Raw genomic sequence first — 15,824 nt, 5'->3', positions numbered from 1 at the left:
CACTCTAAATCAAATATGCCATGAGACCCTGTTGGTTCTACCTTTCAAACAGACCCAGAATGCCACCACTACGGCCCACTGCCCAGGGGAGGATTACTGTAACATGCTAAAGAATCTCCCTGATTGCACCTTCACTCCTCTAATTCAGTATTCAGAGGAGGGGTCCTTCTTAAACACAGAACATACTGTGTTCTTCCCCTGCTCAACGCCCCCCACCCCCATGGATTTCCCACCTGACGCAGAGTAAACCCCAAGTCCTAAACCTGACCTACAAAGTGCTACCTGATCTGTCCCATGACCTCTCTGCACTTCCATCTGCTGCTGCCCCCTCCCCACAGCCCCACCCCCACCACACTACACTCTAGGCAAGCTTCTGCATGGGCCTTCACACTGGCAGTTCCCTCTGCCTGGAACCCTCATCTCTCAAGTCTTAACTCTAGTATCACTTTCTCAGTGAAGCCTACACCAACTTAAACCACAACTGCCTGCCATCCTACGTCTCTCCTCATACCCTTTCCTGGGTTTAGTTTTTTTCATAGCACATATGTCTATACACACGGTACTTATTTATTAGATTAGTTTTTGTCTGTCTCCTCCAATAGACTCTAAGCTCCATGAGGATAGCACATTTTTCATTAATGCATCCAGAACATTATGAATGTAAGGGTTCAATAAATCCACCCTTATGGTCCAGAAAATTACCATTCTTTTTCTGACCCCATCACAAATCTTAATTCTTATTGCAAATACTGTTAATAGATTTACTTTTAGAATTTACCTGTAGACAAAGCATGGACAACTTAACTGGTACTATAGAACAGACTATAAACAGGAGAAACTATATTAATGGGTCAAGAAATAGAAACTTAAATAGAGCAAAATTATGCAAGCAATCATAGAAAAGAAAGACAATAATTAAAAGAGTGGAAGTTGGAAGACAAAGGGGATGTAGTGAGTGGTACAGGTGAGCCAACTTCTTCCTCTCATTGGACTTGAAACAGTGTATACAAAGGTGGAGACATATTAGTGACCACAATGAAGAATCTAAAACCTAGACAGTCAAAGATAACTCTTTCCAGGGAATAAAACTAGGGTGTAAAATGGGAAAGGGAAGAGACATCCGCTGCATGTTTTGCTCCCTTTGGTAGTATCTGAATGTTTCTTGTACCTTCACGTATGTAACACCTCAATAAAAATAAAAGAACAAGAATACACTCCCCCGCTGGGTTGAACTGGATCATCAGGAGCAGAGCCACACACCTGGACTCCACTGCAACCCCCCAAATGAACTTTTCTCTGTGGGTGGCTGGACATGATGCCATAGCCCGCACACACAGGTGTCAGGATGCAGCACCCACTATTCATGGCTGGGCACTGATAGCAGTATTACTGTGTCAAACAGCATGAACTCCTTAACAAGAAGCCAAGAATGCCTTTTGGTCTTAGTGTTAAGGATTTTGGTGATTCCCAGGGACTAGTTTTTCTTCTACTATATGGAAAGTATAAATTGGATAATTTATTTTTTCTTCTTTTCATGTTTTTTCCTTCTTTTCAGCCAAATCTGTGTCCCATCCTTAGGAAAACAGGGCCTTCTGGCTCCTCACAGTTGTGTTCTTTACCCTCAATTCTGCCTTTCCTTCCCTTTTTTACCCTTTTTGCTTTGCTTAACTTTTCCACTATTATTGCTCCCCCATGCATGCTCATAAACCATCTTTAATCCATTTACGGGAGGACAAGGCTTCAGAAAAATGAGTAAGTAAATCACAGAATCCTATAGATCTGAGATCACAAACCCTCTTTCTATACATAAAGGAAGGTCACACAGCTGCCCACTGGCAGGGCTGGGCAGAACTGGCATCCCAATGATCTCACGAAATCATCAAGTCCCTGGTAAGCTACAGAAGATCAGCCAGGGCACCCTTCCAGGATGTCATTGGCAAGGACACAGGCAAAGTGAGGCTCTGCCTTATGCAGAGGCAACAGGGCGGGAAAGATTCCCCTCCCTTCAACTATCCAACTTCCATCCAAATTCAATGCCTTTGGAAGGAGATATTCAAGCAATCAACAGAAATTCTGATCAACAAAAAACACCAGAAATAGCCTATTAACATCATAATAATATTAGATGACTCTCATGTGTTAGCTGTGTGACCTTGGCTTCTTTTAGTCCACGAGTGAAGCATCTGACACAACCTTTGGCACACAGCAAATGCTCAAGATTTAGCTCCTTTCTCACTGTTGAGGCTCATCCATGGAAAGCCCAATAACTTACATTTTCTGACCTATTGTAGAGTTCTCCTGAAAGAGTAAATCAACATCCACATCAAAGTTGCAAGTGGTGATGCACCAGGTCATTCCTCCCACCACCTGTAAGACATAAAAAAAATACCTATTTTCTCTTCCTAGTTTGGGAAGAAGGGAAGAAGTGCAAGGCAGATAAAATAGAAACAGTTTTTATATACAAAATTGTGTATCCTCAGAGAGAGACAATATGTGTCCTGGCTCCATCCATTGCAACTCATCTAAACTGCTGCTGCTGCTAAGTCGCTTCAGTTGTGTCCGACTCTGTGCGACTCCAGAGATGGCAGCCCACCAGGCTCCCGAGTCCCTGGGATTCTCCAGGCAAGAACACTGGAGTGAGTTGCCATTTCCTTCTCCAGTGCATGAAAGTGAAAAGTGAAAGTGAAGTTACTCAGTCGTGTCCTACTTTTAGCGACGCCATAGACTGCAGCCCACCAGGCTCCTCCGTCCACGGGATTTTCCAGGCAAGAGTACTGGAGTGGGTTGCCATTGCCTTCTCCCATCTAAACACCACTGCTGAATAAAGCTTTCTGCCAGGACAGGAACAGTCTGGATCCACACTGTTTAGTATGGTGCTGCCAGCCACACATGGTTATTGAGCACTTGAAACATGTGGCTAGAAGACTGAGAAGCTGCCTTCTAAGATTAAATGGATGTATGATGCATAGATTCTCTTTATACCAATGGGGACAGACATTAACTCTCAGCTGAGAGAAGCCTCAATCCAGTTACAGTCAAGTGCAAGACAGCAGAAGTGTTACGAGTTTTATGGACCAGATATGTGGGTAGCAAGGGGCACATTCTGTGGCTTATTACTTAATTTCCATACATCCCATTTTTTTCCTACCTAAAGGAGATGAGAATCTGTACTCTATTTTGTCATGGGACTTCTCTGAGATGCAAATGAGACCAAAGCTAAAAATCCATTTGAAACAAAACCTTTATAGACACAGCTTGATCTTAGAAAAGATCAACAATGAATCTTATCCTGGCTATACTGTGGACTCATGCGAGATGCTTAATAAAATACAGATTCCAGTCCCAAGCCCACACCTAACAAACCAGAATTTCAAAGGCTGAGACCTAAACATCCGTATTACAAAAGAACCTGTTACATGCAGACAGGGCTTTGGCCCACGGGGGAACTCAATGCTTCCTTCTACCAGGAAGCTTGCCTGGCATGTCCTGGTTGATCTGGATGCTTCACTTCTGTGCATAGTTCATTGTGGCACTTAATGAATTGTGCCATTTATTCTACGTGCGTTGGTTTACTGTCTCTCTTCCCTGCTCTTCATAAGTCAGGCCCTTTGAGTACAAGGTCTTTGTTCTTATCCTTGTGCTCTCAACCCTACTACTATTCCTTATGTGTAAGAACTGTTCAAGGTTCTGCCGAATTAAATGACTTCATCCAACAGCGACTTCTTCCTTCTCCAAACCTAGCATTCAGAGCCCAGAGAATACCTGGCAACTATCTGTGAGCATCCCAACTTGGGATGAAAGTGAAAGTTAAAGTTGCTCAGTTGTGTCCAACTCTTGGTGACCCCATGGACTGTACAGTCCATGGAATTCTCCAGGCCAGAATACTGGAGTGGGCAGCCATTCCCTTCTCCAGGCGATATTCCAACCCAGGGATTTCCCAGGTCTCCCGAATTGTAGGCAGACTCTTTATCAGCTTTATCAACTTGGGATAGCTCCCTATTAACTTAAATTACTTTATCTTACAAGCTTTATTTTCCCACCCAAACTTTAAGCTCCTTGAAAGGAGAAACTATTGATTTTGCTTATTTGTATTTCTCAATCTTCGTGCACAAAATGACCTGAAGGTGTATTTTACTGATACATGATTATTTTAATAGGAAACAAAAACTTCCATAATGAATCTGAATCCTGGAGAAATGCAACATGGATAGAGAGAAAGAAAAATACAATCTCTTCTTCCTTTCCATGGTAAACCATGCCATCCTAACAAAAAAATACCCTACTGCCATGGTAAACCATGACATCCTCACAAAGACTAGCCTAATGGTTAGAAAGATTTCCTCTTACCTTGTCAAAAGGTGATAAGCCTTTAATTCTTGCCCTGAAATACCCAGCTGCAACCAAGAGCTCCAGAATTTCAGTCAACTTGACATTCTGCTCTTCATCTTCTCTTGTTTCTACCTAAAACGAAAGCAAAAGGCTGGTAAAAGCTACCTTGAATAAAGGAACACCAGGTATATTCCCTGATACCACAGACTCACTGCCAGGGAGCATATGATATTGGCAATTATCACTGTGTTCATGCAGTAACGTGGAGACACAGTGCTGCCAGAGTCACACAGAACAAGGTCCCCGCTCAACAAGCTGTTAATCATCATAGATGGGGGAGAAGACATGCACAGGTGTATCGACTGTTCAGCAGCTGCTGAAGGAATCCAGGGAAAGGAAGACTTCAGCACATTTACCACCCTGTTCTCTAACATGTGACTTATATAGCAGCTTCTCAACTGGATTATAAACTCCTTTCAGATGGAACAGGTGGTTTGTTTTGTTTGAACTTTACACTCATCTTGGTTCTAGAAGTTACTGACAAGAGGGGCAAGAACAAAGAATTCAATCATGTGGCCCCCTCTGCACTTTGATCTCTACAGCAAATACAAGGAAGGCTTTCAACACAGACATATTACAGGGTTATTACTACCATGTAACAGGGCTGCCTTAAAAATAATATTTACTTGATACATTTAAATAGGATTTGATTTAAACAGTCTTTATTTGTATCCTACCTTCACTCCAGGCTGTTAACTCCAAGTTCAATATATCTAAATACACTAGTACTTTTGCCTCCATACATTTTACTGAACTGTGCCTTTCCTGTCTTCCATTATTGCAGAAAATAAACAACTCCTCTCTACAGAAAACAATGTCAAAATACCCTGGTTCATAGCCTCATATCCACCTCTGACTGTTCCCTTAGCCAACAGTGCATGATAAATCTTCCTTAATTATGCAACTCACATTTGTCCTATCTTCCATTTGCAAGTCATGCCAGGACAATGGCAACTGCCTCTCAATCTTTCTTCCCTAATAGTCTATCCTGCTCATTCCTTCCTAAATCACAGCTTTCCCATCACCCCTCTTTAGTTTAGCATCCGGCCCTCATCGTTAAGGCATCACTCATTGTCTACCAGCTAAGTTCCAAATGTCTTGGTTTTGCATTCAGATCTTGGGTTGTAAACTATCTTTTCAGCTCCATCCTTTACCTCCCACCAAAACAATCCAGACACAGCTGTGGCCAACCTAAACAAGCCCTGCTCATTCTCATTCCTTCACCGCTCTTCTGATATTCTCCAACCACCCAGATACCGCCTTCAAACTCCAGCTCCTATTTAATGTCATCTCTGCAGCTTAAAATGGTCATTCCTTTCCATTTCTATTTTATTTATAGTCTGTCATTCATACAATTACTAACCTCTTCTGAGTGGCATGCCTGTCTTTCCAAATAGACTATTAGCTGGTTGGGTGGGGGGGCGGTGGCATATATTCCATCTATTAGCCACGCATGTTTATCTCTCTGTTCTGAACAGCATTAGGCTCCAAGAACACACTTATTAAATATGCAATGACATGCTTACCATCAATCACATAAGTTCCATGACCTAAGCCAGTCATGTATTAACAACATGTTTTCATAGTCATGACACTGATAATGTAAAGTCAAGTTTATTTTAAAGTACAAACTTTCAGGCGAAGGAGCACACATGTTAACACACAGTTGAACATGGAATTATTAAAGAGACTGTTTATCTCCTGCAACAGGCAGTGATGGAGGCGAAAGCCTTGTGACACTGCTCATTTTACTTCCCTCTCAAATGACGCTGGTCCAGGCTAGCAAAGATTCTGAAGATTAGCATTCACTAATTCCTAGCAGATATGCAAAAATAAATATTAATTATTCACACCTTCTCTTCCTTGCAAAAGGTCTGTGATGGTTGAGAACCATCTACAAGTAGAGATTCAAATAAGAGAAAATAAAGAACAGTTACGGTTCACAAAAATAGAATAGAAAAGGAAAATGGGATAATATAAGTATTTTCTTAAAATTCCTGGGATATAAAAAAGGAATCCTTCATTTGTTCAATCACGTATCATGAAGACACTTCCAAGAAGAGGACAATACATCAGGACAACCCGGGAGGGTCCTCCCTGTCGCACCTTGTACCTAATGGGCACCCACTGCCCACACCTTAGCGAGCGTACAGCCCACACTTCCCATCTACCCACCCCAGAATGGAGAAGTGTACTTCTGCAATGTACCCTGTGAAGTAATTTTCTTGCACAAGACAATGAATGGGGAATGTTAATAAGACACCAAATCCACTTCATAGGTTAACATTAAAACAAAATGCAAAAGGGTCACTAGCTAATATGCAGTGAATAAAAGAATACTCTAGCTTGAAGTCATAAACATCACCAGGCTGGGTAACACATCCAACTCTTAAAACTAAAATTCGAATAAAAAGGAATGCTGTAAGCTCTTAAACTAGGAACACTAAACTGTCAGTTGTCTTGGACGATAGTTCATGTAAGCTGGAAGGCAGGGCCATGTCTAGCTATCTCTCTTTCCTTCACATACATACAAGCTTTTACAAAGTTAAATTTAATGAAATAACCGGACTAGTGATAGCTTAATGACACATACCATTCATATTCATACATACTAGTCTTTGAACTAAGTGAATCCTGTTTGCCTAACTGTCAGGAACTTGGAAAAGTGACAAATTAGACCCAGTCTCCTGACAGTGAAGGGTTAAACAAAGGACAAAGGAGGTGCAAGTTGTTGTTGTTGTTGTTGTTGTTGTTTCTAGAAAGACCCTACTGGTGGTACACTGGGGCAAAGAATTAAAGGGATTTAAATTAGAACCTGGGAGATGAGAAACAGTCCACAGCAAAGTGCCAGGCAAAAAACCTGATGAGAGCCTAGAATTTAAAAAGGCAAAAAAGAAATATAAAATCAAATCACAGAACAGATTCTAGTCTTCACAAACCCTGGTCCATCAAAGCAACTCGCATGTCAAGTGTTACCTAACAGAAGGGTTCTGACATTACCCTTGCTAGGTTTTCTGAAGATGATGAAATGGATTTGCATTCTGGGAGCAAACACTGACAGATTAATTCTGTTCTGCAATCACTACATCTCCAGCTTTTATGCACAGAACAGTGATCCCTCAATAAATGGTACTAGTGGGATTTAAGAACTAAGGATTTGGGGAGGAAGGCAAAGAAGCAAGACTGGCCCCAGGCAGTTAAGTGTGAAGGGACCACGCACCATGTCAAGGAATCAGTCCTTCTGACAAATACCTGCTTCAGAACCTTAGGAAGGGGACAGAGGCGCAGCATGGACTCCATTTCTTTCAAGAATCTAGTAAACTAGACTAGCTTTTGAGTAAATCAACTGGAAGAGAGCACAGATGCAAAACGTCTAGCTAAGTAATATTTGCGCCAAAAGGAAATGCACTTTTCCTCTCCTCCCAGATAATGTGTGTATAAATCCAGAAACCGCTGATCACCCCGTCCCTCGGGATCGACTGAGTGCTTAATAACAAACACCTCTGGAAGGAGAGGCAGCCTCTCTACCTTCTGGAAAAGCAGCGACGTTTCCGCCCGGCCACTCCGCACGGACGGAGAGCGCGTCTCCACCGCGGACACCGCGGTGCGCTGACCCGGCCGGACACGACCTGGCGCGCGCCCTGCTCCCAAACTTCCTCCAGCCAGCCTGGCCCGGCGTGGGGACAAACGCAGGGAGGCAATCCCCCCCGACACTACGGCGGCGGGTGCCGGCCGCCAGGACCCCGTGGGCCCGGGGAGGCGGCGATAGGCGCCACAAGGTCACCGCCCTTTGCACAACCCGAGCCCGGACCGTCCCAGCGCGCGTCTCGTGACTACTGGACGCAGGAGCCTCGGTCCTCGGGGCGAGCCGTGCGGAGCCGGGGGTCGGGGAGAGACTGCCGGAGGGTGCCAGAGAGGTGGGACCCCAGGCTCCTGGGCGCCTGGGGCAGCGTCGGGGCAGGTATTGGCCAGGGAAGGCTCCCTCCGTCCCAGGAGACCCAGCACCGTTTGAAGTTAGTCTCCGCCCATGTCCACAATGGGGAACTAGCCTGGCCCCCAGAGGACAGGGCCGGTGTTGGGGAAGCGGACATATCTGAGAAAGGAGGCGGGGAGCCCTAAACGCTGCTGGATCTCCCGGTGCCTGCGACCCCGCAGGCTCGGCCCTCGCTCGGAAACCCGGACGTGTCAGGGAGGGAGGAGGGGTTCCTTACCTCCGGGAGACCCTGGCCTTCCGGCCCCTTTGACAACCCCATGATCCCGTCGGACCGCCCTGAGGCGGCAGCGAAGCCCGCCGAGCGTCCGGAGGAAGCTGTCCCCGGCCCCGAAGCTGCTACCGGGGTGGAGTGCAGAGCGGAAACTTCCTCCGCCGCCGCCGCCGCCGCCGCCGGGAGCCTGGAGCGCTGCAGCTCGGTGGAGCATGCGCGCTGGGGCGGGAGTGTTGCGAGACTGCGCCTGCGCGAGGGCAGCCCCGGGCAAGGCCCGGACCCTCGCTGGCAAGGACGTGCAGTCCGGGCCGCTTGACGCTGTCCACGTTCCGCGTAGCTTCGCGCCGGGGCTCTGCATGTTCATCCGAGGTGCTTTATAAAAGGATTATTCCTCAATCTTGGGGAAGGTTTGTATCCTGCCTCCCCTCTCTGCTTCTCACGGGCATCGGATGCCCCAAGTGGGTTTGGTCCTCTCTGTGAGCCGAACTTCGGAAGCCCGGTTGCTCCCGAATCAGGGCTTGAGCAATGATCAACTTGGCTATTCAGACCCGGGCTGGTTCTAGTTCAGAATCGGGGTGTCCCCTGAGTTACACGCACTTGGGCAAACTTCTTGATATACGGACCAGGGAACCAAGTCCCCAAAAAAGGATTGTTAGGCTCGCTGCCTTCCTTCAGCCAGTAAGTGCATCGTGTTCACTCACCTTAACCACCCTCCGTTTCATGTTCTGCTGAGAGGAAAGTCATCTCTGAGGATGCAACTCCTGTAATGATGTCATTGTAGTTACACCATTTACCTGAAGCATACCTTGTCGGTCCCAGAGAATGGCATTTATATAAAGAAGTTATGTACCTAGCCACAAGCCTTGGGCACCGGCTCTATAATTATTATTTTTTTTCTTCTTTAAGCAATGAAGGAAGAGGTGACGTGTGAAACTCTTCCTGTAGAAAAGTTTCCTCTGTGAGTGTGTTGGGTGGGAGGGGCCGAGTGAGGAGTGTGAGGTTGTGAGTCCCTCGAACTCAAAGAGGTTGTGTGTGCGTATGTGTTCCTCTCTGCATCCCTAGCATCTTAAAAAGCAGGTACTCAGTTAATGTTTGCCTTAAAGAAATTCTCTGCGCCTTTTGCACTCCTCCTGGGCCTTTTCTTGACAGAGGAGAGACTTCTCTGGAACCAGAGTAATATTCAAAAGCAGAGACATTACTTTGTCAACAAAGATCCGTCTAGTCAAGGCTATGGTTTTTCCAGTGGTCATGTATGGATGTGAGAGTTGGACTGTGAAGAAAGCTGAGTGCCAAAGAATTGATGCTTTTGAACTGTGGTGTTGGAGAAGACTCTTGAGAGTCCCTTGGACTGCAAGGAGATCCAACCAGTCCATTCTAAAGGATATCAGTCCTGGGTGTTCTTTGGAAGGACTGATGCTAAAGCTGAAACTCCAATATTTTGGCCACCTCATGTGAAGAGTTGACTTATTGTTAAAGACGCTGATGCTGGGAGGGATTGGAGGCAGGAGGAGAAGGGGACGACAGAGGATGAGATGGCTGGATGGCATCACCAACTGAACTGAGAGTATCCAAGAGGTTGGAAGCATCATATGAACGACCATTTCCTTTTAAAATATACTTAGTAAATATTGCTAACGATATTTAGTAAGTTGAGAAATTTGAATATTCAAATTATGGTGTTATGAGACCAGTCTTGCCTGTGTTGTGTGGCACTTTACTTTTATCCACCGTGAAGCCAGGGAAACAATGTCTAAGGTGCCCACTTTCATAACTTCTTAAGTTCAGTTCAGTTGCTCAGTCATGTCTGACTCCTTGCGATCCCATGGACTGCAGCACGCCAGGCCTCCCTGCCCATCACCAACTCCCGGAGTTTACCCAAACTCATGTGCATTGAGTCGGTGATGCCATCCAACCATCTCATCCTCTATCGTCCCCTTCTTCGCCTACCTTCAATCTTTCCCAGCATCAGGGTGTTTTCTTTCCAATGAGCCAGTTCTTCGCATCAGATGGCCAAAGGACTGGAGTTTCAGCCTCAGCATATGTCCTTCCAGTGAATATACAGGACTCATTTGCTTTAGGATGTACAAGTTGGATCTCCTTGTAGTCCAAGGGACTTTCAAGAGTCTTTTCCAACACCACAGTTTAAAAGCATCAATTCTTTGGTGCTCAGCTTTCTTTATTGTTCAACTCTCACATCCATACATGACTACTGGAAAAACCACAGCCTTGACTAGATGGACATTTGTTGGCAAAGTAATGTCTCTGCTTTTTAATATGCTGTCTAGGTTGGTCATAACTTTTCTTCCAAGGAGCAAGTGTCTTTTAATTTCATGGCTGCAGTCACCATCTGCAGTGATTTGCAAGCCCCCCAAAATAAAATCTGTCAGTGTTTCAAGTGTTTCCCCATCTATTTGCCATGAAGTGATGGGACCAGATGCCATGATCTTAGTTTTCTGAATGTTGAGCTTTAAGCCAACTCCACTCTCCTCTTTCACTCTCATCAAGAAGCTGTTTAGTTCTTTGCTTTATGCCATATGAGTGGTGTCATCTGCATATCTGAGGTTATTGGTATTTCTCCCGGCAGTCTTGATTCCAGCTTGTGCTTGCTCCAGCCCAGCATTTCTCATGATGTACTCTGCATATAAGTTAAATAAGCAGGGTGACAATATATAGCCTTGACGTACTCCTTTTCCTATTTGGAACCAGTCTGTTGTTCCATGTCCAGTTCTAACTGTTGCTTCCTGACCTGCGTACAGGTTTCTCAAGAGGCAGGTTAGGTGGTCTGGTATTCCCATTTCTTTCAGAATTTTCTGCAGTTTATTGTGATCCACAGTCAAAGGCTTTGGCATAGTCAACAAAGCAGAAATAGATGTTTTTCTGGAACTCTCTTGCTTTTTCCATGATCCAGCGGATGTTGGCAATTTGATCTCTGGTTCCTCTGCCTTTTCTAAAACCAGCTTGAACATCTGGAAGTTCACGGTTCATGTACTGTTAAAGCCTGGCTTGGAGAATTTTGAGCATTACTTTACTAACGTGTGAGTTATTTTTGTAGTCTTAAAACTGTCCTTCCCTGAGATGGCATAGGATGAGGGGGACTAAAGGTGGATAATTTGTAGCCACTGTTGAATGACCAGGCAGGTACTGATGCCAAGGGACTCATAGCGCTAACTCCCGCAGCAGAGAGCTGTATTTAAAGCAGCCTGGGGAATAGGGCCTGAAGAATAATAGGAATCAGGTAGGCCACACAGGAGTTCCCTGTTGTAAATGCCTTTATCATGCTTTAAATAAACATGAGCAGCTATCTTTCCCAGTAAGAAACCATACTGTTTTACTGTCTGTGTAGACTAACAGTAGCAGAGTCAGTGTGTCCCCCACCCCACCCCTTTTTTTCAAAGATTCAGCAAGTCAGCCAAGATAGCAGTCAAGAAAGTTTGAGTAGCTCATGTTTACCTTGGAGAAGGCTTCAAACAGACTATATCAGAAAGAGGTTTGTGGGGACACAGATAAACGCATCTCTCCCCTTCTTCTGGCTTAGGGTACCCATACACACATTTTACTTCCCACTGGGATATTTGGGGATTAGGGATCAGTTTGTCCCTCCTCTGCACATCCAGTACAGAGATGTGTGATGTTCTTCTAAGTGTGAGATTCTCAAGAACCTTGCAGATGCTTTCCTTTCCTAGGTAAAAGTTTGCCATGGTAAAGAGCTTTCTGTTAGGATCATCTCTATTCTGGATGCATTTTTATAAAGCCTCAAACACGCTGTCCTTGTGTTTCTTGCAGCTTTTCCACTCTAGGGCCCTTGCTATAACCAAGAAGGGGAATTGTGAAGTCTTGAAGCAGGAACTTGGAAGGCAGCTATGGGTGTTTATAAAAGTAGAGTGACACAGTTTAGGATACATAGAGCATTATTGGCAGTGCTGGAACTAGAGCCTCAGATTTCTGATTCACAGTGTTCTTTTATCCTTCTGTCATTCATCCATCCAACCGTCAATCCAACAAATATCCCCGAATTCCTTTTACATCAGTGGCTCTCAAACTTGGCTGCACTTTAAAATCACCAAGGGAGTTTTAAAAGTTACCAATACCTTGGGTTCCACCTCCAGAAATTCTGGTTTAATTGATCTGGAAGGAAACATGAGTATTGAATGTTTCCCCTGGAATATATTGTTTATACACAAAACAATGCAGGTATATGTACTCGGGCAACATGATAGTAATTAGTGACTACATTGTTATTGTTAGGTTTCTTTTTAGATTACTGTGGCACATAAAATTTAAGATCCGTAAGCAAGCTAAAAGTCTTTAAGTGAGTTCTTTTTGAAAATTCTTAATTGTATGCTGATCTGTTCTCACACAGTAAAATTTTACAACACACATCCTATATTAAGCATGTCATATTTCTATAGTAAAAAATAGAGGGACCAGCAGTGCACCATTAGTGCACTCTATTTGTGCACAAAAAATAGAGGCACAAGCAAACCTAACACCCTCTGCTTTCAGACCCAACCCAGCATGTCACACACACACACACACTTGGATGAGTTCTACTGCATCTTTCCAAGCATTATACTCTTATTAAAGAATTCCAACAATTTCCATCATTTTCACAACCACACTCTATTAGCAACATTAGAAAGGACTTGACAAAGATCCAGCTACACAGCAATGAATAAATGCTTGAGAGCATCTGTTATATTCTGTATCTCCTGTGGAAAATGATATCCAGCTTTTTCTTGATAAAATTATTTAACATTGCTGCTGCTGCTGCTAAGCTGCTTCAATCATGTCTGACTCTGTGAGACCCCATAGACAGCAGCCCACCAGGCTCCTATGTCCACGGGATTCTCCAGGCAAGAATACTGGAGTGGGTTGCCATTTCCTTCTCCAATTATTTAACATTATACATTTCTTATTTGGAGGAGGAAGTAAATTTTTAAAACTTCACAGGTGACTTCGGTGAGCAGCCAATCCAAGAACCACTCTTTTTGTGCCAGAGACTATTTCCTGATGGTGGATATACTGCAGTTAGCAAACCAGATGAGATGATTAGTGACAGCAATTAAGTATGTAAATTAATAAGTTAGTATTGGATAGATGTAAGTGGTCTTCAAGAAAAAGAAACAGTGTAATGTGATAGGGAATAATGCGTTGGAGTCAGAGGCTCTTTTAGATCCAATAGCATGTACATCTTCTAGATAAAGGGGTCAGGATAGTGTTCTTGGGAGCCATTTGAGGGAAGACTCAGTCTCAAGAAGGTGCTATGTATGGGAAGAACTCAGGGAAGAGCATTCCAGGAAGAAGGAGCATCTAGGGTGTTCTGGAAACCTCTGTTTGCCCCTCCAGACCCACTCTCGCCCACCCCACCCCCACCCCACCTCACCTTGCCTGCTGCCTTACAAGGCTGGCTGGTAAGGGTTCATCAGCAGGGCCTGGGGTGTGGCTGACTAGGAGGTGAAGATCTGAAGTGTGGAATCTAGAGTGTGGGGCCTGGAAAGCAGAGTATCAGTAATAATTTGACAGACTGTATCAAGAACTGAAAAAAATATCCTTGGACGAGATGCTTCCACTGCTAAGACTTAAAGTACAAGATCTTCGTCATAGGACTTCCCTGGCAGTCCAGTGGTTAAGACTTTGCCTTCCAATGCAGGGGGTGTGGGTTCGATCCCTGGTCATGGAGCTAAGATCCCACATGCCTCCCAGTTGGAAAACCAAAACAGAATAGAAACAATATTGTAACAAATGCAATAAAGACTTTTAAAAAATGGTCCACATTAAAAAGAAACCTTAAAAAAAAGGTGATCTTCATCATAATATTATTTATAACAGAAAAACCTGGAAACCATGTAAATAGCCCACTAAAAGGGAATGGGCAAATACATTATAGTATATACGCTTTTGGTGCAAACCATGTTGTCAGTAAAAATGTTCACTGCAGCAGACCAGGAAGGAAAAGGGTAAGAGATGAGGCTATGTAAATATTAGCAATGTCTGCCCATCAGAAAATCATTAAAACATTTAAAAGACAAACTAGGAAAATATTCCTTACCCGTGACAAGAGTTCTTGCAAATGAGGAAGAAAAATTTAATAGAAAAATGAGCGGAAGACTTGAATAGAGAAATACTCAAAGCAATTTTTACTAAGTACATGAAAAGAAAAAAAAATCCAAAGCTTCACATTAAAAAGTTGTAAGCTTTGCATGGAAGTAATAATGTTGTAAGGACATTAAACTAATTGCTGTAACACTCCCTCATCATTGAGTAAAATTTTCAAGGGTTCTGGAGGGCAATTTGGCAAAGTTAATTCTGCCAAACTGTCCCCAATGGATATCAAATATCCACTGAATGTCTGCTGTGTGCCAGTCACTGAGAAGTGTTCTCAGTGGGGGTGAGGGGTTGTGATTCAGCACCCAAGGAGAATTTGCAGTTTTCACAGTGACTGGGAGGGATTACCAACAATTTAGCATCTAGCCACTATGGATGTCAAGTGTCCTGTATTGACTTTGAGTCAAAAGAATTGATTTGGCTGGAAGAATGTGGGAAGATATGAGGTTGTGCCGGTTCTGGGCAGAGATACTAAGAATCCTTCTGTTCATTCTGTCCATCATAAGAATATACCCAGGCAGTCACAGTTCCTTCTGCCTGGGCTCTTGAACAAGAAACAGAGAAGGGAGAGGACCTGAGACCCAACCCTGCCAAACCCAGCTCAGCCAACGCCCTGAGAGGACTGTCAGTATTTGCAGTGAGCAGTGAGCTTTGGAGGTTGTTTGCTAACATTGTCCTCACAGTGTAGTCTGACACATTCACCACACAAGGAGGAACTGCCCCTCCAGAGGCCACAAGCACCCCCAAATCTCTGACAGAAGTACAGTGGATACATAAAATCAACAAAATGGAGATGACTTTGCACAGTCAACAAATAATCACATCAAAACTGCATGACTGTATGTGAAATAAGTGCCATCGATGGTAGGTGGAAACACGAAATGAAGAGGAGGAGCAGGAGGAATGGTTTGAAGTGGAAAGTCAGTGAGAATTACTCCAGTGACATCCACTGAAGCCTGGGTGTGGTAAGAGGATAGCAGGGGAAAGCCTCTGGGCTGAGGCACCTGTGTGGGCAGAGAAGGGAGGAGCTGGGTGAGCCTGAAGGGTTGGAGCCCCGAGAGCAGTGATGGAGGGGCCCCAGTCCCCACCCACCCAGTACCTTGTGGACCACCCCAAAGTGTTTGG

At 44.4% G+C, this 15,824-nt stretch overlaps 1 protein-coding gene across 2 annotated transcripts in view; it reads right to left on the bottom strand.

Annotated features, from left to right (window-relative positions):
- CCDC93 (coiled-coil domain containing 93) overlaps positions 1-8,799 on the bottom strand; it is a 103,240-nt gene extending 94,441 nt beyond the window's left edge. The window contains exons 1-3 of one of the 2 annotated variants that reach the window (XM_070389438.1): positions 8,601-8,799; positions 4,348-4,461; positions 2,273-2,367 (exon numbers count right to left, since the gene is read on the bottom strand). In XM_070389438.1, coding sequence (XP_070245539.1) covers positions 2,273-2,367; positions 4,348-4,461; positions 8,601-8,642 — 251 coding nt within the window. In that variant the 5' untranslated portion in view covers positions 8,643-8,799. The remainder of the gene's footprint in view (positions 1-2,272; positions 2,368-4,347; positions 4,462-8,600) is intronic. The other variant, XM_005909400.2, reaches the window with a different exon arrangement.
- Between the last annotated feature and the right edge of the window lie 7,025 nt (positions 8,800-15,824).

The sequence above is a fragment of the Bos mutus genome, chromosome 2 (genome assembly GCF_027580195.1).
Source record: "Bos mutus isolate GX-2022 chromosome 2, NWIPB_WYAK_1.1, whole genome shotgun sequence".
NCBI lineage: Eukaryota > Metazoa > Chordata > Mammalia > Artiodactyla > Bovidae > Bos > Bos mutus.
This window is presented reverse-complemented; position numbering and strand designations above follow the sequence as displayed.